The sequence below is a fragment of the Mya arenaria genome, chromosome 10 (genome assembly GCF_026914265.1).
Source record: "Mya arenaria isolate MELC-2E11 chromosome 10, ASM2691426v1".
Taxonomy (NCBI): Eukaryota; Metazoa; Mollusca; class Bivalvia; order Myida; family Myidae; genus Mya; species Mya arenaria.
In genome coordinates, this window is record NC_069131.1 from 45488251 (window position 1) to 45514784 (window position 26534).

Here is a 26534-nt window from a genome sequence, read left to right on the forward strand (position 1 = left end):
CCATTTTTCTATTTTAAGTAACAGTGACCTTGACCATTTTTCTATTTTAAGTAATAGTGACCTTGACCATAGCCCCTCCCCACTCAAAAGCAATCCCAAGCTAGCTCTTCACATAAGCAACTTACACACCAAGTTTCATCAATATCGGTCAATGCTAACTAAAGTTATTGGGCAGAAACCATTTTTCTATTTTAAGTAACAGTGACCTTGACCTTAGCCCCTCCCCCCTTAATAGCAACCCCAAGCTAGCTCTTCACATAAGCTACCTACACACCAAGTTTCATCAATATCAGTCAATGCTAACTAAAGTTATTGGGCAGAAACCATTTTTCTATTTTAAGTAACAGTGACCTTGACCATTTTTCTATTTTAAGTAATAGTGACCTTGACCATAGCCCCTCCCCACTCAAAAGCAATCCCAAGCTAGCTCTTCACATAAGCAACTTACACACCAAGTTTCATCAATATCGGTCAATGCTAACTAAAGTTATTGGGCAGAAACCATTTTTCTATTTTAAGTAACAGTGACCTTGACCTTAGCCCCTCCCCCCTCAATAGCAACCCCAAGCTTGCTCTTCACATAAGCTACCTACACACCAACTTTCGTCAATATCTATCAATCCTAACTAAAGTTATTGGGCAGAAACCATTTTTCTATTTTTAGTAACAGGCGACCTTGACCTTAGCCCCACCCCCCTCAAAAGCAATCCCAAGCTCTTCACATAAGCTAACTACACACCAAGTTTCATCAATATCGGTCAATGCTAACTAAAGTTATTGGGCAGAAACCATTTTTCTATTTTAAGTAACAGTGACCTTGACCATTTTTCTATTTTAAGTAATAGTGACCTTAACCTTAGCCCCTCCCCACTCAAAAGCAATCCCAAGCTAGCTCTTCACATAAGCAACTTACACACCAAGTTTCTTCAATATTTATCAATGCTAACTAAAGTTATTGGGCAGAAACCATTTTTCTATTTTTAGTTACAGGCGACCTTGACCTTAGCCCCACCCCCCTCAAAAGCAATCCCAAGCTAGCTCTTCCCATAAGCTACCTACACACCAAGTTTCATCAATATCTATCAATGCTAACTAAAGTTATTGAACAGAAACCAATGTTTGACGCCAGCCCAATGACAACCTCATTCTAATAACCCGCTTTTCGTTGAAAACCTGGTTAATAAAAACACATTGGCTATGCTGTAATTCAGATAGAAAATCCGGTACTTTTTGACTGCTTTTATCGTAAAAATATTCATGAATAATGCGTTTTCACAAAATAACTTTTATAAAGTAGGTCAACTGCTTTTCTTGGCCCAGTCATTATAAGTTATGGTTAGGAAAAACATAAATTCTATTTTTATTATTTCAGGTTTATTCTATATGTTAAATGGGCAACCATCCGAGGAGAATTCACTTTCAACATTGCACATGCACACATTTCTATGCCAAAACCCACCGGCTGGTGAGGAAGCCCTTCAAATCAATTTTTGAAACTAACCCCAGTGAATCTGATGTCGATAACAGTAACCCTGTTGTAACTGAATCAGATATTCTGACTGCTTCTTAAATTACAGAAAGTAGGGAATGTAACACTAAACTCAAATTCTGCCTGAGCAGAAACCATGCACATCTATATGCTGCAGTATTGTAACACATCTGGCTCTCTTAAAGTCTCAGGATGGCGTATAATTAACCGATGTGGAACAGGGAAAACAATGTCTTTCATTTCAATCAGTTTCAATTTAATACAATTTCAATACAAGAGGCCCAAGAGGGCCTATGCTCTACTGGCATGGCTCTTGTGGTCATTTTCAATCCAGAGCATGTACGTATGAGTAATAGGCAACAAATATATAGTTCACTTTTTATATATAGTTCACTTTTTGTGTTTGGGTTAGCTAAAAAACGCTGCAAATTCAACATCTGAGGACACAAAGTGTTGTAAGCAGATTAGTTGCATAAACTATTTTAATATGTGCCAAGTAAAGGGTAAAAAACACTTGCTTTCAAAACTGTACACATGGTCAAAATTTGAAATTTTCTGTAGCTTTAAAAAAAAAAAAAGTTGGTCAAAGTCAAGGACATCCAAGGACAACATTGACGGTTGTTTGCAAAACTGTGCACATGGTCAAAATTTCATTGTACACAGAATATGTCATTATCATATGACAATAAAAACTGGAAATAACATTTATGTTATGGAAATGCAAAAATGTATGAAGACGCATGATCCAATATCCAACATAAACAATACTTCAAAAATGTCAGTTCCTTGACAACTTTAAGAATACCATAATATGCTATAATAGGACGCAATTTTTTGCAAAACTGTGCACATGGTCAAAATTTCATTGCTGTAGCTTTAAAAATTAAAAAGTAAGTCAAAAAATGTGGTGCCAGCTTTTGCCCATAGGGGCATAATTTCAAATGATTTGCTAGACGGTCATCATATGATGCTCCACAACAAATATCAAAGGTATGTTCCTTGTGGTTTGAAACAAGAAGATTTTGAAAATATTTCTTAAATAAGTCTCTTGGAAACTTGTGACCCCCGGGGCAGTGCCAGTTTTGACCCAAGGGGCATAATTTGAACAACCATGGTAGTAGACCACTAAATAAAGCCTTGCTCAAAATAGCAAAGATCTGAATAGCTGTTTCAGACACAAAAGGTTTTTAACATTTCCCAATTTAAGTATACAAAACCTGTGAACCCTGGGTGCCCCTAGTTATGACCCCAGGGGCATAATTTGAACAAACATTTACACGCAATTGTGACTTTACATGTAAACTTGGCTAAAAATAGACTTCGCTCATGTAGACTTGGCTAAAAATAGACTTAGCTAAAAATAGCATTTTTTTATACTTTCAAAACCCATAATCTAGGCATGCATGGGCGGATCTGGCTGGTTTTCGAAAGGAACCAAGCTCTAATGAATATCTAAATACTGTACAAGTTTCATCGAGATACAATCAAAACTGAACACTGTATCGTGTTCACAAGCAATTGTTTACACAAAAGCATTTTTTTATACTATCAAGGCCCATAATCTAGGCATGCATGGGAGGATCTGGCTGGTTTTCGAAAGGAAGCGAGCTTTAATGGATATCTAAATACTGTACAAGTTTCATCAAGATACAATCAAAACTGAAGACTGTATCATGTTCACAAGCAATTGTTTACAGACACACATACTTTTTTTATACTTTCAAGACCCATAATCTAGGCATGCATGAGCGGATCTGGCTGGCTTTCGAAAGGAACCAAGCTCTAATGGATATCTAAATACTGTACAAGTTTCATCAAGATACAATCAAAACTGAACACTGTATCGTGTTCACAAGCAATTGTTTACACAAAAGCATTTTTTTATACTATTAAGGCCTATAATCTAGGCATTCATGGGCGGATCTGGGTGGTTTTCGAAAGGTACGAGCTCTAATGGATATCTAACTACTGTACAAGTTTCATCGAGATACAATCAAAACTGAAGACTGTATTGAGTTCACAAGAAATTGTTTACAGAAGCACGGACGCACATACTACATACTCATTACCATCGCATAAGCTCTTCTGGCCTTTGGCCATTAGAGCTAAAAACCGTACAACTGCAAGCAACCATAGTTTCTTTTGAAAACAGTAGCAGCGCAATTTACAATGCATCCATATTTCAGTTTAATTACTGTCCCATAAGTTGGGATATTTACCTAACTTTACATAGTCATTGTGTGCTCCTGATCAAAAGTTATCTGATCAAATGATCAGATCAAAAGAATTGAATTGAATTTTGAAAATGCGCCGCTTATATACATGCCAGTCGATTAAGAATTTAGGAAGTTGGAATTCTTACCAATAGAAAACTCCCTCGGAATTTACAAGCCAATGGACTTAGTAGAGAAATTTAAAAAAATAACCAGTAATATTATACATACACACCGGGTAAAAAATATAAGTATTAACATAGGGTAGTAACTGTTGTCATGGTAATTTATCAATTAACTGCCATTTAACCTTTAAGAATTTGAAATTATTACAGTATGCATACTTTGCATAACCCTAGGATACCAAATCTTAAACATGCGGATATTACAAATAGTGCAATGCAATGTCAGTTAACTGTAGCAAGTAATACAGTGCATAAATTAAATAAGTGTTTACATTCAACACAGAATATGTCATTATCATATGACAATAAAAACTGGAAATAACATTTACATTGTATGTTATGGAAATGCAAAAATGTATGAAGACGCATGATCCAATATCCAACATAAACAATACTTCAAAAATGTCAGTTCCTTGACAACTTTAAGAATACCATAATATGCTATAATAGGACACATTTTTTTGCAAAACTGTGCACATGGTCAAAATTTCATTGCTGTAGCTTTAAAAATTAAAAAGTAAGTCAAAAAATGTGGTGCCAGCTTTTGCCCATAGGGGCATAATTTCAAATGATTTGCTAGACGGTCATCATATGATGCTCCACAACAAATATCAAAGGTATGTTCCTTGTGGTTTGAAACAAGAAGATTTTGAAAATATTTCTTAAATAAGTCTCTTGGAAACTTGTGACCCCCGGGGCAGTGCCAGTTTTGACCCAAGGGGCATAATTTGAACAACCATGGTAGTAGACCACTAAATAAAGCCTTGTTCAAAATAGCAAGGATCTGAATAGCTGTTTCAGACACAAAAGGTTTTTAACATTTCCCAATTTAAGTATACAAAACCTGTGAACCCTGGGTGCCCCTAGTTATGACCCCAGGGGCATAATTTGAACAAACATTTACACGCAATTGTGACTTTACATGTAAACTTGGCTAAAAATAGACTTCGCTCATGTAGACTTGGCTAAAAATAGACTAAGCTAAAAATAGCATTTTTTTTATACTTTCAAAACCCATAATCTAGGCATGCATAGGCGGATCTGGCTGGTTTTCGAAAGGAACCAAGCTCTAATGAATATCTAATTACTGTACAAGTTTAATCAAGATACAATCAAAACTGAACACTGTATCGTGTTCACAAGCAATTGTTTACACAAAAGCATTTTTTTATACTATCAAGGCCCATAATCTAGGCATGCATGGGAGGATCTGGCTGGTTTTTGAAAGGAACCAAGCTCTAATGGATATCTAAATACTGTACAAGTTTCATCGAGATACAATCAAAACTGAAGACTGTATCGTGTACACAAGCAATTGTGTACAGACGCTTGGACGCACGGATGCACATACTACGTACACATTACCATCGCATAAGCTCTTCTGGCCTTTGGCCAGATGACCCATATTCGAACTTGACTTAAAAATTATCAAAACAACCTTTCTGACAAATTTCCAGGACATTTGGGCTAAAAATGTTACCTCTAGAGTGTTTGGGCTCTGTGACCTAGTTTTTGACCCCAGATGACCCATATTCGAACTTGAGCTAGAAATCATAGAAACAATGTTTGTGCAAATTTCCAGGATATTGGGGCTGTAATGTTACCTCTAGAGTGTTAACAAGGTTTTTCCATATTAGGGGCTCTGTGACCAAGTTTTTGACCCCAGATGACCCATATTCGAACTTGTCCGAATAATTACTGGAACAAACATCCTGACCAAGTTTCGTGACAATTGAGGCAAAAATGTGACCCCTAGAGTGTACATGTTAAGTCACAAGGTATTTCCATAATTAGGCTTTGTGACCTAGTTATTGACCCCAGATGACCCCTATTCGAACTTGAGCTAGAAATCATTGAAACCTTTCTGACAAATTTCCAAGATATTTGGGCTGAAAATGTGACCCCTAGAGTGTTAACAAACTAACTGTGGACGGACGAAAGACGACGGACAATCATTGATCCTAACAGCTCAACCTCAGTCTATGGCTAAGGTGAGCTAAAAATTGCCTGTCAAAAGCAATTAAAAAATTAAACAAGAGGGCCATCAGCTAAGGTGAGCTGAAAAGGGTAAAAAAGATATTCCAGGGCCATAATTTGTATTTAGGGTTAAATTGGAGTAATGTTACTTAATTTGTATGATGGCTACTGTTCAAAGTATAAGGGCCATTGAATGAAGAGAGATCTGAGTTAAAATCCAAAGTTGAACAAAACTTTAACTAAACTTTTAAAGTCAATCAAGAGCCAGAATTGGTATTTAGGATAATATGGGATTATTTAATCCAATTTTGTGATGGCTGTCAATAACTGTGTGAAGTGTTCAGTCAATTGAAAGAAGGGTAAAGAAGTAATTAGTGAAAAGCCCTGAACTCGCCCGAAAACTTTAACCAGACACAATGTGCCTGAAAACTTGAAAGTGACACTCACATTTAAAATCAATACAGTACACTCAACGAGTTAGACCCACTTTCCGTTTCCCTCCGCGGATTTTTGCTATCGCGGCCAACACAATGATTTTATCGACTGTCCGCGTTCCTCGGAGTTTAAATTTAAGGCCCTCGGAGGGTGATCCGTCGACAGAAGAATAATGAACTCGGCGTTCCTCGGAGGGGTTGAATAACAAACTCGGCGTTCCTCAGAGGGGTTAACTCCGCGAAACTCTGCGGACACTAGATAAGAATCTACGCTACAGTTATATTTATTTTATTAAAATTTTCAACCGATTATGACGGCTCCAGTAAATTGCTATTATTCTTTTTCCTCTGCCCGTTTTGCATGAAGTTAGCTTACCACAAGAATGCAGTCGTATTTCACTAGTTGCACATGCATCTTATAAACGTGTTTTTGCTAATGACTGATAAACACATTTCTAATTCTTCCGAGAAATTCTAGGTTACACATTTTCGGAAAATCAGGAGGTCAAACACGCGTTCAAAGTTTACAGCGCATGGTTTTGAAGGCCTTCTTGCCTCGTTTTTTGTGGAAAATTCCATGAAACGTCATAGCTATTTTTAACTACCAATAATAAATAGTATATTCTACATTGTATTGATCAGAGGTCATGGTTCAGAATCGTGTAAATAGTCATGATGCAATAACTTAGTGGATATACTTTAATGACTCAATGTTTATATTCAAGACAATATTCAATTGGCGTTTACAGACATAAATGCAAATTAAACGTTGGTACATGTAAGAATCTTTTATGCTTAACAATGTGCATAAGCATAAAAATAAAAAAACTTCTAAACAAGAATGATTTCTTGCTTATCTGATTAGACTCTGAGTTCCGCTGCGGGATCATAAAATCGGACGATTCTCAACACTATCATTCATATTAAACTCGGCGGTAAGCCAGCCACTCGGAGGAACTCGGGGGGATTTTAGCGAGGGCAACAGTTTAACAAAGTGGGTCTAACTCGTTGAGTGTACTGTACATACACATGTATAACACATAAATGTTAAGTGATAAACATTTAAAGCTGCACTCTCACAGATTTACCACTTTTACAACTTTTTTTTTTTTTGTCTTGGAAAGGGCAAATTACGCATAACGCATAAATATCTGCAAACCAATGATATAAGATAGTTGACAAGAAATCAGATCGCAGATTTTCATATTTCTGTTTGAAAATTCATGTTTTATAGCTTAAACCGTTACTAACAGTTTAAGAAAAAGGCATAAAACATCAATTTTTATAAAAATCTGTGATCTAATTTTTTGGCAGCATTCTTGTATTACTGGTTTCCACAGATTTTCGCAAATTTGGCTTGTTCCAAGACAAAAAATAAAAAAGTTGTCAAAACATTCTATTTGTGAGAGTGCAGCTATTACTACTTACTAAATAATGCATTTATTGAAAATATTTATTTTTGAACAAGATCAATTGTGACCATGTATTTAATAGCTGAAAAAGCACTGGTGGGTTCTAAAAGATTTACAGTGATCAACTATCATCTCATACAATAGAAATACTGTGTTTTCTGCACCTTTTAATATTTCTAAATTAAACATGGTATCCTTCATTAAAGAACCATTGTTTTCAAAATGTATTCATCCTTTCAGTTACATTAAAACAATCTTATTTGGGAGTAAGAGTGCATCTTTTACCTAAGTTTTAAAGTCAATCAGGGGCCATAATTTGTATTAAGGATGAAATGGTGTTATGTAACCTGTTAGATGTTTGTCAATCTTTGTTGGAAGTATTAAGTACATTGAATGAAGGGCAATGAAGTCACAACGTGCCCTAAATTTTTTACCTATGTTGCTATATTTTTGTAAAGGATAATACGGATAATAACGTCATTGTGTGATGGTCCTACACAACTGTGTGATGTATAAAGTGAACAGAAAGAAGGGTATTGGAGTTGTAAGTGAAAATGGCACTTTACCCTAAAATTTTAACTGGACATCAACCATGGGGTGAGTAATAAATCCTCCTTAGTATCCTTGAAAAGTTGAGCTACAAAGTATCATACATGTAAATGCATTGACGTCACACTCTACTCAGTCTACAAGCAGTGAATACAGCTGCACTAGCAGTGCTTTGATTCTTTATGTCTTCGGTCATTTGTGGAACTATCCTTTATGTATGCAGATTTCTGTTTTATGAGAAAACGCCAAAGCGACAGAGTATAATTTTGTGATGGGGAAAACTAAGACAGTTCTTATTGGAAAAAATAGCAGAAAGAATCAGTAGTAATACTTGCTGTCAGAAACACAATAGGCTTCCAGCTTGTAATAACCACATCATACTGACAGCTATGACAAAACTGACATGCATTATAAAAGCATTACACTGTGCTCACATCATTATTTTTAAGGTTTCTATGTCATTGGAATTTAAAAAATATTTTTTTTTAAGTTCTGAATTGTGTCACTATATTTATCAGCGTTCAGATCCAACCCAATAAAACCAAACTCTCTTTCATAATCTCTTACCTTATATCTCACCACTGCCAAGTGTGAAAGGCAAACTGGCAAAAAGCCAGTCCCAGTTCTACAACAGTCTCTTACCTTATATCTCACCACTGCCAAGTGTGAACGGCAAACTGGCGAATAGCCAGTCCCAGTTCTTCAACATTCTCTTACCTTATATCTCACCACTGCCAAGTGTGAAAGGCAAACTGGCAAATAGCCAGTCCAAGTTTTAAAACAGTCTCTTACCTTATATCTCACCACTGCCAAGTGTGAAAGGCAAACTGGCAAATAGCCAGTCCCAGTTCTACAACAGTCTCTTACCTTATATCTCACCACTGCCAAGTGTGAAAGGCAAACTGGCAAATAGCCAGTCCCAGTTCTTCAACAGTCTCTTACCTTATATCTAACCACTGCCAAGTGTGAAAGGCAAACTGGCAAATAGCCAGTCCCAGTTCTACAACAGTCTCTTTAATACCTTATATCTCACCACTGCCAAGTGTGAAAGGCAAACTGGCAAATAGCCAGTCCCAGTTCTACAGCAGTCTCTTACCTAATATCTCACCACTGCCAAGTGTGAAAGGCAAACTGGCGAATAGCCAGTCCCAGTTCTACAACAGTCTCCTACCTTATATCTCACCACTGCCAAGTGAGAAAGGCAAACTGGCAAATAGCCAGTCCCAGTTCTACAGCAGTCTCTTACCTAATATCTCACCACTGCCAAGTGTGAAAGGCAAACTGGCAAATAGCCAGTCCCAGTTCTACAGCAGTCTCTTACCTAATATCTCACCACTGCCAAGTGTGAACGGCAAACTGGCGAATAGCCAGTCCCAGTTCTACAACAGTCTCTTACCTTATATCTCACCACTGCCAAGTGTGAAAGGCAAACTTGCAAAAAGTCAGTCCCAGTTCTACAACAGTCTCTTACCTTATATGATATCCCACCACTGCCAAGTGTGAAAGGCAAACTGGCAAATAGCCAGTCCCAGTTCTACAACAGTCTCTTCCCTAATATCTCACCACTGCAAAGTGTGAAATTTTTCAAAGATGCCTTGTTCAACAAGGGAATGAAAAAATTACCCATGGAAGAAGATCAAGGAGCGAATCTACAAGTTGAACAACTTCTAAGGAAGAACGTGGAACCATCCCCATGCTGTCCTATGGAAACCTAGTGGGCAGCCTTGTAATACCCAAACCATCCAGTACAGACAGACGCCTGAGGCGAGCGTATGGTGGCAAAAAGCAGGAGGTGGACCAATAAAAAAAGCATGAATAGGGGTCTGGCCACTAGATTGTTCCAGTACTAAGACAGTGTCATAGATCATACAACTACATGTCCAAATGTATGATGGGAGTGGCCAGATATATGACAGTGCAGGGTTCGAATATAACTTTGTGGAGCACTCGCAAAATTTTGTGAGTGCATTTTGAGGCAACTCGCAAAATGACAAATCAACATGCAATTTCATTATTTGCTTTATTCCCTTATAATATTGTCTAATTAAAGTAGAAATTAACACCTAAGACATATTATGAATATTAAAAAGTATCAATCTTGAGTGACTCGACTACTAGAACTTGTTGATGGCTTATTCTATTTGGGGGGTATGGAAAGACTCGTCTGATGCTGGCAGCTTTTTGATAACAAAGTTGTCCAATAACTTGACATTGTTCACTTTGTATATTTACCCTCGCTATCAGGTAATTTAATACCCATTCGACAAGCACGCTACAGATTTCATTAAGTCTATAAGTATTGAAAACAATAAAATATTAAATTTTAAATAAAAAAGCAACAGTAAATATAGCGTGGATACTTTGGACCATGAAATATATCGATCAACGAAGTCTATTCATTGTGACAGTTGGGCGGAAATATATTCAAAGGATGATGGGGTTTACATATAGTGCGCAAAATCGCTAAATTTAGCCAATGATTGAGCTAGGTGATTACGTCATTCGTATTTACTTTGTATTATGCACGCCTCAGAGCATCCCGGAAAGATTCGAGATAAAACTCGGCCTTTTCCGTATTTGTTCTATTTTTGAAAACCTACTAGAGCGTGACTCCGTACTGTCTTCTTTATACCGGTAGTGTAAACATGCCACTTAAAGGCTGTTTACACTCGACTACATAGCAGAATTAAGTTCATGTTTATTCTTCTTTCCTTTTAACATTTTGTGGTCTAGAAAAAGCCAATCGCAGAATTTTGCGAGCTTGAATAAAAGTCACTCGCAATTTCCAAATGTTGCTCGCATTTTGCGAGTATGCGAGTCTAAATTTGAACCCTGCAGTATCGGACAACATAATTCATCACAACAAAGTCAAAGTGTGAGCCTGAAACTGGCCACTAGCATGACCCAGTTTTTTGCCTGTCTCATACATTATATCTTAAAACTGCCAAGTGGAAGAAGCAAGAAAGGAACTGGCCATTAGCCAGCCTCTGTTTTACATGTGCCTTAGCTCTTATCAATTCATGGCCTAGTACCTAGTTCTATGACAGTGCCATACATCATACCTCTACAAGTCCAAGTGTGTGCTGGAATTTGCCACTAGTCAACCCAGTTCTACACCAGTGTCTTACCTCATATCTCTACATGTCCATGTGTGTGCTGGGAACTGGCCAGGCTCGTGATCCTCGCTGCATGTTATGGTCTTGTTGTGAATCTTGAGGCCTTTGGGAAACTGCTTATCTGCAATAGACAGATCAATAAGGTTTCACTCTCCAAGTCCACAAACAAAATAATTATTGTATTGATGTTTTACTTTTTATACCATCAAAAGTAAGATTTTGATGAAGAACCTCATCCCCCAAAGATGTACTTTTCGTCACACAACCAGAGGCCTGCCTCAACAAGAATCACATTATCATGTTTATTAATTAAGAACTAACTAAATGAATTACCATTTATGTAGTGATAGATATCGTGCCCTAAAGAAGTATGCTGTTGTGTACATCACAAATATGTTAAACAAGACTTGTTACAGTAAGGGATGAATGCCCCCAAAGTGCCAGACAGATCAATGGAATATGCCTACTTTCCGGAAATGCTAAAAATAATAAACAATATGAATATTAGCCAAAAAACGCACAATAATATCGCTGAATGCTCCTCATGTGCCCATTTTCTATGAAAAGGCAGAAGTAAACGTACAATGTAGAGAAGGTAAATGGTTGAAGCATTATTATGCACAAGTTGGAAAAATTCATAACATGGAAATATATGGGTAGCTTTGTGAATTAGATTTTAAAGTAAACAGAAACTGAAAACCACAAATATCCAAAATATGGCCCGGACAAACTCTGATTTTCTATAATTATCAGATAATTTCAGAAGTTTCAGGGGAGATAACTAAACAAGAGGCCCATTAGGGCCTATGCTCTACTGGCACGGCTCTTGTGGTCATTTTTCAATACAGAGCATGTGTGTATGGGTAATAGGCAACAAACTTATAGTTCACATTTTGTGTTTGGGTTACCTGAAAAACTTTGCATGAACTATTAGTTGCATGAACTATTTTAATATGTGCCAAGTAAAGGTCATTTGAGGGAAAAAAATTGCTTTCAAAACTGTACTCATGGTCAAAATTTCATTTCTGTAGCTTTGAAAATAAACAAGAGGGCCAAATGGCCCTGAATCGCTCACCTGTCATATATTGCACATTTTTCCATTATATACAAATATTGAAAACCTAAGCCTATGAACACGGGGCGTGGCCAATTTTGACCCCAGGGCTAAAATTTGAACAATCTTAATAGTGGTCCGATAAACGATGCTTCATACCAAATATCTAAGGCCTTCGCCTTTTGGTTTCGGAGAAGAAGATTTTTTAAGTTTTGGTTTAAACATATTTTATTGAGCAAAATTTATCAACATTTCAATACAAATACATAATCAAATTTCAGGATTGGAACGGTAGAAATAAACTAATAGAGTTCCTTTCCATGTTATGATAAATTACAATTAGCATTTGAGGCGGATACTAGTGATGGAGTTATAATCATATTAATATACAAGCTCATATTAAATGATGTTTAAAATTTAGGCAATTGAATGATAGACGTTAAATGCAAAAACATTTATTGTAGAAAAAAACAAAACTTTATTCTAAATTAATCAACTGTATTGAGGTAGAAAAATATAGTATGAGAAAGAACGAAGAAGAAAAGAATGAGAGGCAAAGTAAAAGATGTGTGAGTGTTGGTGGTTTGAGTCGATCACTGGCTTTCAAATCTTTTTGACAAATAAATAAAACGATGAACTGCATCAAACAGAGTATTATTTTGCTCTTCAGTCAGTGTGTCATCACCATATAGTAAGCAACGGAGGGTAACTTCAGTTAGAGATTGAACAGTATTAAACATATTTTGCCTTAGTTCAGTAAAGAGAGGACAAATAAAGAGATAGTGGTATGTAGTCTCCTGTCTTCCACACATGCAAAATGGTGAGGGAACAATATTTTTAACATAGAGATGGTGATTCAGGGAACTACAATCGTTGCGTAGGCGAGTGTGCAGGACCTGAAGCCGGCGTTTCCCGTAATAAAATATTCTAAGTGTTTTGGGCTTATCAGAATAGAGGTATGATTTAAAACTAACGATATTGTTTATAGCCTTTGCGTCAACTGGAAGAGAATTCCATGAAGATATTGTAGAAGGAAGGAATGAATTCATAAACAAAGATGTGCAGGCTCGGAAACTAGATATATTGGATGAATTTCTAAGTGTTCTTGATGAAGCTTGTCCTACTGTCTGGGGAACAAAAACCGACAAGTAATCTGGCGTAAAACCATTTTTCATTTTAAAGAAGAGAAGAAGTTTGTGTTTCTCGCGTCTAGTACTTAAAGTTTCCCAACCAGATTCAATTTGTAGTAAATGCAGAGAAACAAGTCTAGTACAACCAGTAACTATACGTGCACATTCGTTTTGTATTTTATCCAGTTCGTCTTTTTGGTATTGTGTACAATTATCCCAGATAGCATCTGCATACTCCAAGATAGGCCTAATGAAGGAAAGAAATATTACCTCCAGAGACCGCCTATCAAGTAGATAACGAAGACGTTTCATTATATTAACTCTGGACCAGGCTTTATCTTTGATATAGTTAATATGAGCATGCCAACTGCAATCATCAGAGAGAAAAATGCCAAGGTGTTTGTGAGATTCAACAGAAGGAATAGCTGTGTCGAACATATTCACTGGTGGGTGAATGGGTTTATTTCTTTTACCAGATATGACCATTGATTCTGATTTTGATGGATTGAACTTAACGAGCCATTTGTCGACCCAGAGTGATATTTTGTTAATATCATTCTGTAGTTTTAAGGCTGTAGACTGAGGTCGACAGTAACAAAGAGACTCCTATCATCCGCAAAAAGGTTTATATTTGAATCAACCTCCTTAACAATATCATTGATGTATACGAGGAACAAAAGAGGACCTAGAATTGATCCCTGTGGGACTCCAGCTTTAATCTCAGATGAGGAAGTAGCTCCTGGAATTACAACGCGCCTAGACCTATTTCCTAAGTAATTGGAAAACCAAGACAGTATACGACCAGAAAGTCCTGCTAGTTCAAGTTTGTACAATAGACCACGATGCCAAACCTTATCAAAGGCTTTACTTATATCGAAAAAGACAACTCTTATTTCAAGTCCATCGTCGAGAGCTTGACAAAATGTATTATAGAGATAAGTTAACTGGTTAACAGTAGAGTCACCGGGCATAAAACCTGATTGGAAACTGGTAAAGAAGTGTGAATCACGAAGAAAATTAAATACATGTTTAAATACAATTCTTTCAAAGACCTTTTCCATTGTATTAAGAAGAGAGATTGGGCGATAGTTAGAGGGGTTTCAAGGATCACCTTTTTTGAAGACGGCGCAGACATTTGAACATTTCCATTCTAATGGCATAACCGAAGAATTAAGCGAAACATTAAACAATTCACATAAAGGTTGGCTAAGTTGGACAGATGCTTCCCGTAGGATACGATTATTAATGCCATCTGGGCCCGATGCTTTACCTGTCTTGAGACAATTAATTGCATCCTCAACCTCAGATGGTAAAATGATTAAGGATTCTAGTTTCCCTTGTTCAGCTCTAATTTCGTGTTGGGGAACAGCTTGACTAGAGTCGTCAACGTATGTTTGGCAGACAAAAAAGTCATTGAGAATATCCGCCTTATGTTGTTCATCCGTAACAAATTCACCATCAAGTGGATTGACTAGTGACGGAATGCCCCTTGATGTTGTCGGAGTAATGAATGATTTTAAAGTTTTCCACCAGTCCTTTGAACTGAGCTCACTGGATTTGAGATTCAAAGCAAGTTTATCAAAATAAAGTGATTTAGAACTACGGACGAGAGCAACTACTTCGTTTCGCAAGCTGCGGAACCTTGTCCAATGTGTCGGATTATTTGAGCGTTTAGCTTTTCTAAAGGCACGTTTTCGTTGCCGGATTTTTAATTTAATTCTAGCGTTCATCCAAGGAGGTTCATTTGGATAAATATTTACTACCTTGCTTGGAATACAACTGCCGGCAATATCAGTAATAGTTCGTGTTAGATTAGAGGTAAACAGATCTACATTAGCATTTCTAACAGTTGTCCAATCAGTATCCGAAAGCTTCTGTCGTAATTGTACATAATTGCCAATATCATATTTCCATACTTTACGACGAGAGAACTTCTGTACTGATTTTTGGTATCTAAAAATTCCAAATACAGAGCAATGAAATCGAATGTTTTGCTCGAGAAAAGGCTCACCAACACCACTATGGACAAGAGAGTTTGAGTTAGAGACGAATAAGAGGTCAATAATTTAAGTTTTCATCATATACATATATAAGGAAACCCATGACCGCCCGGTTGGGGCCATTTTTTGACCCCAGGGCCAAAGATTGAACAATATTGGTACAAGTCAACTAGATGATATATCATGCCAAATATCTAAGCTCTTGTCACTACTTGATTTTACGTGTGTATCTATATATGTATATTTGTTATTAATTGTTGTATGTGGCCCATATTGAAAATTGGTATGTGTACTAAATATGTTATCCAGTTTAAATTAAGACGTTACTTGTCTTTGTGAGTTCGGAAAAGATTTTTTAAGTTTTCACTATAACACATATAGAGAAAACCCATCAGCCCCGGGGTGTGGCCAATTTTGACCCCAGGGCCATAATTTGAACAAACTTTGTAGAGGTCCACTAGACGATGAATCATGCCAAATATCTAAGCTCTAAGCCACGTAAGTTCAGAGGAGATGATTTTTGAAGTTTTCACTATAAACATATAGAGAAAACCCATGACCCCCAAAGGGCGCGGGGCCAATTTTGACCCCAAGGCCATAATTTGAACAATCTTTGTAGAGGTCCACTAGACGATGAATCATGCCAAATATCTAAGCTCTAGTCCAAGTAAGTTCAGAGGAGAAGATTTTTGAAGTTTTAACTATAAACATATAGAGAATACCCTAACCCCCCGGGGCGGGGCCAATTTTGACCCCAAGGCCATAATTTGAACAATCTTTGTAGAGGTCCACTAGACGATGAATCATGCCAAATATCTAAGCTTTAAGCAACGTAAGTTCAGAGGAGATTTTTGATTTTTTTTACTATAAACATATAGAGAAAACCCATGACCCCCAAAGGGGGCGGGGCCAATTTTGACCCCAAGGCCATAATTTGAACAATCTTTGTAGAGGTCCACTTGACGATGAATCATGCCAAATATCTAAGCTCTAGTCCAAGTAAGTTCAGAGGAGAAGATTTTTGAAGTTTTAACTATAAACATATAGAGAATACCCTAACCCCCCGGGGCGGGGCCAATTTTGACCCCAAGGCCATAATTTGAACAATCTTTGTAGAGGTCCACTAGACGATGAATCATGCCAAATATCTAAGCTCTAAGCAACGTAAGTTCAGAGGAGATTTTTGATTTTTTTTACTATAAACATATAGAGAAAACCCATGACCCCCCAGGGGCGGGGCCAATTTTGACCTCAGGGCCATAATTTGAACAATCTTTGTAGAGGTCCACTAGACGATGAATCATGCCAAATATCTAAGCTCTAGTCCAAGTAAGTTAAGAGGAGAAGATTTTTGAAGTTTTAACTATAAACATATCAAGTATACCCATGACCCCCAAAGGGGCGGGGCCAATTTTGACCCCAAGGCTATAATTTGAACAATCTTTGTAGAGGTCCACTAGACGATGAATCATGCCAAATATCTAAGCTCTAGTCCAAGTAAGTTCAAAGGAGAGGATTTTTGAAGTTTTCACTATAAACATATAGAGAAACCCATGACCCCCAAAGGGGGCGGGGCCAATTTTGACCCCAAGGCCATAATTTGAACAATCTTTGTAAAGGTCCACTAGACGATGAATCATGCCAAATATCTAAGCTCTAGTCCAAGTAAGTTCAGAGGAGAAGATTTTTGAAGTTTAACTATAAACATATAGAGAATACCCTAACCCCCCGGGGCGGGGCCAATTTTGACCCCAAGGCCATAATTTGAACAATCTTTGTAGAGGTCCACTAGACGATGAATCATGCCAAATATCTAAGCTCTAAGCAACGTAAGTTCAGAGGAGATTTTTGATTTTTTTTACTATAAACATATAGAGAAAAACCATGACCCCCCAGGGGCGGGGCCAATTTTGACCCCAGGGCCATAATTTGAACAATCTTTGTAGAGGTCCACTAGACGATGAATCATGCCAAATATCTAAGCTCTAGTCCAAGTAAGTTAAGAGGAGAAGATTTTTGAAGTTTTAACTATAAACATATCAAGTATACCCATGACCCCCAAAGGGGCGGGGCCAATTTTGACCCCAAGGCTATAATTTGAACAATCTTTGTAGAGGTCCACTAGACGATGAATCATGCCAAATATCTAAGCTCTAGTCCAAGTAAGTTCAAAGGAGAGGATTTTTGAAGTTTTCACTATAAACATATAGAGAAACCCATGACCCCCAAAGGGGGCGGGGCCAATTTTGACCCCAAGGCCATAATTTGAACAATCTTTGTAAAGGTCCACTAGACGATGAATCATGCCAAATATCTAAGCTCTAGTCCAAGTAAGTTCAGAGGAGAAGATTTTTGAAGTTTTAACTATAAACATATAGAGAATACCCATGACCCCCCGGGGCGGGGCCAATTTTGACCCCAGGGCCATAATTGGAACAAACTTTGTAGAGGTCCACTAGACGATGAATCATGCCAAATATCTAAGCTCTAGGCCAAGTAAGTTCAGAGGAGAAGATTTTTTAAGTTTTCACCATAAACATATAGAGAAAACCCATGACCCCCCGGGGCGGGGCCAATTTTGACCCAAGGGCCATAATTTGAACAATCTTGGTAGAGGACCATTTGGTGATCCTACCTACCATATATCAACGGCCTAAGCCTTGTGGTTTGGGAGAAGAAGATTTTTAAAGTTTTTCCTTTTGGTTGCCATGGCAACCAGAGTTCTGCATGGAATTGAATTCTTTGAACAACTTTGATAGAAGACCACCCAAGGAACATCCCTATGAAGTTTTATTAATATTGGCCCAGCGGTTAAGGAGGAGATGCACGACGGACGCCAGACAAAAGGCGATCACAAAAGCTCACCTTGTCACAAAGTGACAGGTGAGCTAAAAAGTTGGTCAAAAGGTCATTAAGTCACGTCTTCTGAGGACAACATTGATGCTCATTTGCAAAACTGTACACATGGTCCAAATATCATTGCAGTAGCTTTAAAATATAAAAAAGTAGGTCAAAAGGGGTGGGGCCAGCTTTGGCCCCAGGGGCATAATTTCAACTGTTTTGCTAGACAGTCATCATATGATGCTCCACAACAAATATCAAAGGTATGAATCTTGTGGTTTGAAACAAGAAGATTTTGAAAATATTTCTTAAATAAGTCTCTAGGAAACCCCCGGGGCAGTGCCAGTTTTGACCCAAGGGGCATAATTTGAACAACCATGGTAGCAGACCACTAAATTATGCCTTATTCAAAATAGCAAGGGTCTGCAAAGCTGTTTCAGACAAAAAGATTTTCAAATATTCCCAATTTAAGTATACCAAACCTGTGAACCCGGGGGGATGGCCAATAAAGACCCCAGGGGCATAATTTGAACAAACATTCACAAGCAATTGTGTTTAGATGGATGCCCGAACTCACAAATGATTTTCAAACATATCCCAATTTAAGTATACCAAACCTGTGAAACTGGGGGCGTGGCCAGTAATGATCCAAGGAGCATAATTTGAACAAACATTCACAACCAATTGTGTTTAGTATGATTCGAGAATGTCAGACACTTTGGCAAATAAGGCTTAAAATGGCCTTTGGCCTTTCAACAAGAACAAGGGAGAGTAATACACAAAACCAACTTCACAGCCAAAAAGCAAGTTGTCTCCCTTTAATCCTAGAGTTGACTTTACATTTAAACTTGGCTAAAAATAGACTTCGCTCATGTAGACTTGGTTAAAAATAGACTTAGCTAAATATAACATGTTTTTTATACTTTCAAGGCCCATAATCTGGTTTTCGAAAGGAACTGAGCTCTGATGGATATCTAAATACTGTACAAGTTTCATCGAGATACAATCAAAACTGAAGACTGTATCGTGTTCACAAGCCATTGTTTACAGATACACTGACAAACGGACGCACTGACTCACATACAACATACACATTACCATCGCATGAGCTCTTCTGGCCTTTGGCCAGTAGAGCTAAAAATGCTTTGCAGGATTATGGTTATTGGGTTATTATGACAATGTACTTCCTCGTATTGGCATCTATATACATTTCAAGTTTCATTTCACATTTTCCAAGGTGTGGCCATGGAGTAGCACCAATTACGAAAACAAAAAGTTGAGGTAAGCGAACATAAATAAATATATATATATATATGCATGAAAGGATTATGGTTCTTTAGCACTGCACTTCCTCTCATTGCAATCTAGCTGTATTTGAAGTACCAATTCATTCCCTTTAGCATTGTGGCTTGGACAATCACCAATTATAAAAGAAACAAGAGATGTTTGTCAAACACCCCTAAAATCAAAAGGTGTCATCAACTTCTTAGGCCCATCCTCCAAGTCAAGTTTAATTGCAATGGGTGCAAGCATTGACCAGTTATCACTATGACATCCTTTTCACATTCAAGGTAACTGTGACCTTGACATCTAAAATCAATAGGGGTCTTCAACTGTTTAGGCCCACCCTCCATGTAAAGTTTTATGACCATGGGTCTAGGCATTGTTGTGTTATGTAACATGGAGAAGCTTTGTCAACCTTTTTGGGTTAAAGGTCACTGTGACCTTGACCTTTGACCTGATAATCCCTAATATATTTGACCTAGTGACCTAGTTTCTGAACTCATGTGTACAGTTTAAACTAGTCATTGATTTCATCATAGTAAACATTCTGATTAAAATTCATAAATATTGGACCAGATATGTTGCATAAAGAATTCCCAACAAGCCACTTTTAAAATACAGCGACATTTCATCAGGGAAAACATTCTGTCCAAGTTGAACATAATCTGAGCCATCAATACCATGATACGGTTCCAAACAAAATCAAAGTGCTGAAAGCACTGATGGACTAGGGTTCATTTAGGGGAATGTTGACAACCATGTTCTAAGCATTGACAAAATCGGCTCATATCACAAGGGGTCACTGTTTGATGGGCTAGCTTAAACTTTATAGACTAAAACTGCTTGCCAGCTGCAAAGGAAATTTGAAAAATCTAGTTAAGTGTGCGTAGAGTGAGGGGTGTGTGTGTGTGTGGGGGGGGGGGGGGGGCTAAAATGTTAAATAAGATAAAGTCATAGTTCTTTTGAATTCCTCAAAGTCGTTAAATCAGACATGTACAAATTAATTTACGTGGTTGGCACACATACCTCTTTTATTTGATCAAATCCTTTTATATCAAAGGTCTGTTATTTGCAGTTTCAGAGAAGATTTTCAATGATGTAATTATATACTATATAGAAAACCTGTCACCTCTTTTTCAGGGGAGCTTTAAACCACAGGGCCGTACTTTGAACAATCTTTGTAAAATACATCTACATTGTACACCTATGTCAGACTACACAATGCTATTAGGAAGTAGTTTTTATTGGACGGTACTGCGAAGCAGTGCCGTTCATAGGTATCATGCTACTTTTCGACAGGCATGCATCATTTGGTCCCCGGCTTCATACCTCAAACAGAAGCGTCTAGGAACCAGTTTTAAACAGAAGTGCACGGCCAAATAAAATAAACCTTTTGTCCGCTATTCATAAGTACGCGAGTCAAGTAGCGCCCAAAGGTGGCTGATTCATATTGTAAAATATATTCTTCGACTGTAACTCCACAATATTCACAGTGCATTGTTAAATAAAAACACAATGGTTACACATGAATTGTTTGTAGGTTATACCTTTCTCTTATGACACTAGTGTTTTATGAAAAACGTATTCAGATCGGCTTCTTTCAACAAAACATCGCCATTTGGAACTATCTTAGCAGGTGCGCGTTGTCTTGTGCTAAAAGGCTGACCCGAGAGCTGACCATATAAATGAAGAGGGAAAACGCTGGCCAGAAAATTGAATTATTTCTGTTGAATTAATTTTTATGGGTTATTTTGATTTCCTTGTACTATTGAATGTATTATACCTGACTTATTATAAATATTTGTATAATTTATAAGAGCGTTTAGTTAAAGATGGATGACTTTTTAATCATTTGTAGATATAAAAGTATCAATCTAGATCTAGGCCACACCACGTACATCAAATAAATTTCAAAACTCGGGGACCCATAAAACTTAAAAAAAATATCAAAATATTTTCATTCATTTTTTGGTCAGCCTTTTCCTCCATATCCATTGTTCAGCCCTTAGGTCTGCCTTTTAGTATTCAAGGAATTTGATTGATATGTTTCAAATGATGTATGAATACACATCGTTCCAAGCATCTTCCAATCATCGGCCGGCAAGTTTCGGTGAGTGACTATACTTACAATAGAGTTTTCGAACGAATTTAGTTTGTTCTTTATTTTGGTATATTGTTCTGATATTTTGAAAATGATATGTAGGAGCACATACAGTTGAAAAATTAGTTCGGTCAGTTATTAAGCTATAGATATCTTACTTTGTAGGAAATTAGAAGTTTTGTTGCTGTTATTATTTTCGTTCACGAAATTCTTCCTATTGACAGGAGTCCTACACACCCTGTCACAGAACAAAACAAGGACTATGAATGCGACTGACTCTAACGTCTATGTGTATAGTGAGTATTATTTTTGCCATCTAAAACGTGAAATTATTGTGCATCAGCTTTGTATAGCCTGTCGGTCTGTATTTAACTGCATTTAAACAAAACTGTGCAATATAGTCGTTGTTTACATCCAAGTCTAAAAATAGACGTAGAAAGTAGGTTAAAGTAGGGTTACTCAATAGATTGCCTAACTATTACAGTTAATTTAGGTTTGATTTGTGTATTAACTGTTTTTATTGCAAATGCTAAAAATTCATGGTGTTGCAAGTATCGAGTGTGCAATTACACAGCTCAGAAACAATTTATTCATTTGTTTTGTTTAGGCCTGAAAAAAATACATTTGGCTCGGGTTACCTGACCCTACGTACGGTATAGGCGCCGACCCTACCGTTTTTATAGTCAGTTTGAAAAAAAAAAATGAAAACTGATGTGCGTTCATAGTGTAACGGTCCGCAGTAGGGGGCGGATGTGCGTTCATAATAATATTCCGTATAAAACGGAAGTACGTTCGGTATACGTATGTAAACTTGGTTGGTTATATGCAAATTAGCAAAACCCGGTATCTGTTAGAATAGAGAAGTTAGCGTATATAAAGACCAGTGGACCCCTTCAGGGTCGATCATGCTTTTCTCTGAAGGGATCTGTTGGTGTTTCATTGGCGTCGCACGTTACAGTAGTTTAAAACCTTAAATGCTTATACAGAAGATAACTTTAACACCATTCTGCAATAATGAAAATGACATTCCTATATAAAGCCTAATAAAATAAATAAATAAAAAAAGATAAATACCCTACCTATTTTTTAAAAGGATGTAACCCTAACCAAACAATTAATTTTTTTTAGGCCTTATTGCCCACCAAAGGAAGCAACACTTTCAAATAATTCAGTTCTTTTCCAAGAACTCAAAAAAAGCTATTACAGGTCAAGATCGCTTTATTGGGAGATTTCAATTATGATCAAAATGAAAGGGCTTCTATTGCACACTTATACCAATTTCAATCTACGCCAGTTAATAGATTCAGTTACAACTGATTATGGCTCATATTAATACCATATATACACAAACTTGGATTCAACTTGTTTAAGATCTTACGGCACTCTAGAATCATACTTCTCTGATTACATACCATTGTACCTGTACTGAAAGTAGACTAAATTTTAGTTAAATGCTATAATATGATTGACAGTAAGTTACGAACTATGCTTCTTTGACTGAAAAAGTGCTCACAAAGGTAACAATGCACCTGCCTGACTAATATAATAACTAGGTGTTTACACAATACCACATTAAGAAGTCAGGGATGCGATTTGTCCGCGGATTCGCGAAATTCCGCGGATCTTATGGCCCCAGAGACCCCTCCCCCCCCCCCCCCCCAAAAAAAAAAAAAAAAAATTACCCGCAAAAAAAATATTTGGTAGCTTTCAGTTGTTAATATTCAAGTTTGCTTCAAATTTAAAGTCAGGAGAGCCCTCGAAAGAGCTTCTAAAAAGCCATTTTTTCTTCTACAGCAGTGCGCTTTTGACCCAAAGAGCGCCCCATAAACCCATGGCCAAAATGTTTCAGCCCTCCGGCTGCCAGGTCAATCACAACCCTTAAGAAGTCTGTATGAATATTTAACACCCCTGACATTGAAGCCAGTGGTCGAAATTGGCACCAGCCCACAAGCCCTGCACTGGTAAAATGACTTCCGGGCTTGCTCAAATTCTGAATTTTACATAGCACAGCTTGTTCAAAAATATGATTCCATGCAATAGCATAAGAATTCGGGCTTGTTCATCCAAAAGTCTAATTTCAATGACAAGGATAAGGCTAAGATCAATACTGAATACTGGCCCTGGTCTCAACATTTATCACTGTATAGCAACATTATTAATTCAACCGTTATTTTATCATTTTTAATCATCATTTTGAATTATTGATTGGAGTTGTTTTAATTTTTTCCAGCATCTGTAGCACAGTATTGACGCACTACAAATGAACCTTATTCTTCAATTTCCATATACAAAAATCATTAAGCTGATCAATTGATAAAATAGACATCACCATTTTAAAATGAAACATATGTATTTGCAGATGAATTCCGTCAATGAAAAAGAGGGCCATACCCCAGTCTTTTCCTGTGGGAATGTGGTGTACCACAGGAGGTCAGATGGCATTCCATGATGGAATAACATTTCTTACCAAATTCAGCAGGTCAAAAGTGGTCTTTACCATCCACAGACAGTATTTGGCAGACTAGGAACAAGAAATTTCACTACATGTAATAGCGGTTTGGTTGTGCATGAACAGCAAATGCATCCGGTGCTGGTTTGTTAACATGCAGGGGCTGCCATTTTACCTTCAAATATAAATTTAACTACTGAAAAATATCTAACTATCAACTTGCTGATATATCAGTTTCTAAGTTTGCCCTAAACTCTTTCGCACAGCCACCACTTACATGTATATAACTTTGCTTTTGTATAGTGCTAGTACATATTTTTTTGTGTTTCTTTGTTAATGTAAATCACTGAGTTTATTAAGCATTTTCTTCTTGTCTTCTAATGCAGGAAGAACCCCAGGTCTTACTGTTCAAGACGCAATGAGGTTGTGACCATCAGGCTCAAAGCTGTGGAGAAAGATGTCTGGCCGGGAGACATACTGATGTTATGCTTTACTGATGTTGTTGCCAACACCTACAAACCATTCACTACAACTACCACATCGAACAATGTACTGATAATGCAGGTGAATATAATTTTAGAATAACCATCTAGAAGATTTAAGCTGAGTGTCATTTATTTGGTCCAAAAGCCTATGATCTTTTGTCAGATCAATAATCATACTTAAAACAACAAGCATCAATGCTGTTTGAAAACTTTTTTTTTCATTTTTGTTTCATTCAGCTTAAGATTTGTGTTTGTCTAGATGATACATCATACATTTTAAAGAATAAACAACACTCGTTGCCAAATACAATACATTCTTTATTTTGTCTCTTATTTCAGCTGTATTTCTTATTGATTGTTTAAAATATGTTAGTTAATAGGTATTTTGAAGTATTCAAGGTTTGAATTTATAGTTAGCATATGTGAACATTTGCAGAAAATCTGAGCTACCTTTGTGAAAGAGGCCAAGAGAGGATTGGATGGTGGAGTTTCAGATGACACAATGCTGACTGTTTCCACCCAGCTGATTTTGCTTCCTACAGGCAACAGAAGGAAGTCTTCACTTTTATTTTAAACAATTCAGTTTTAATGCCACCAATTTGTCAAGATAACATGTAACTGAACAGATTGAAATTACACCAACTTCCTTCATTAACACAAACTATCTGTGTACCTGGACCATCAGCTTGAACAGTATACTACTTCAACTACCATTTCCTCATATTCAAACATTACTAGAAAGGTCTGAAAGGCAATCATACTAAATGAAGAACAAGAAAGACCATTGATGCAAAGCATCAAAGGGCGCCATTTAATAGTTTATGTACTTGTTATATGTTGAAAAACAAGGAATGTCAAGGCCAACAAGCATATTATGGTGCATTGAACCGCATCTATGAAATTCTCAAAATATTTGTAGTATTCTGCATGACAACATAGGCAAAAGCATTGAAATTAAAGATTTTCAAGTTGAACATTTCATTAGGGGTGGGGTACATTAATGAACATGACAGAATTAGGGTGCTTGTGCACTATACTTTTTGTCATTGCCACATACCCATATACCAAGTTTTATTTCAATACCATAAGTAGTTTTAAAGTAATGCTCTGGTCAAGAAAAAGCGACAAAGGGCAATAATTATGTAATTAGCTTAAAAACAGCTATAGTCATTGTGCACTGCACTTCCTCTCGTTGAGCTAAATACCATTGAATGATGTTTAATGAAATTCCAAAAAAAGTAGTTTTTTAGTTATGCTCCGGACAGGAAAAGATACAAAGGGAATAACCCTTCAGCAATACGCTGAAATAGAGTTATTGTTCATGTACACTGCAGTTCTAATCATATAGGGGGAGGGGGCAACGTCACCTTGCTGGAATGACAACTTGTAGGGAAGAATAAGTGATATGAAATAACAATTTAACAATTTGTGTAGTACTTTAATAAACATTATCATTTCGTCCGAAAGTTGCAAACATAAATAGAAAATAATTATTGAACTGTTATATAAAAAGTGAACATTGTTTACTAGATGTAATGCATTTATAACATAACATGCCTTGTTTTTAGCTGTTTAATAATACTAAAATGTAATGTAAAATTGCATAAAAATCTAGTCAATGGAGTTATTATGTTAACTTCTTCATTTACATAGTACAGAAGAGATGAAAATGGATGTTTTTAGTTGATATTAACACAAAAACAGCATGTGTCTCATTGGACAATGGCAATTTTTTCAAATACTAGTATGATAAAAATAACGCATTCAAACTGAATATGTATCAGACTATGTATGAAAGAAATAATACTGTTTTTC

At 36.9% G+C, this 26534-nt stretch overlaps 1 protein-coding gene across 1 annotated transcript in view; it reads right to left on the reverse strand.

Moving 5' to 3' along the window:
• The window catches only part of LOC128205296 (uncharacterized), a 106750-nt gene that overhangs the window by 40490 nt on the left and 39726 nt on the right, over positions 1-26534 (reverse strand). The window contains exon 2 of the mRNA XM_052906828.1: positions 11388-11496. Within this exon, the coding sequence (XP_052762788.1) occupies positions 11388-11496 (109 nt within the window). The remainder of the gene's footprint in view (positions 1-11387; positions 11497-26534) is intronic.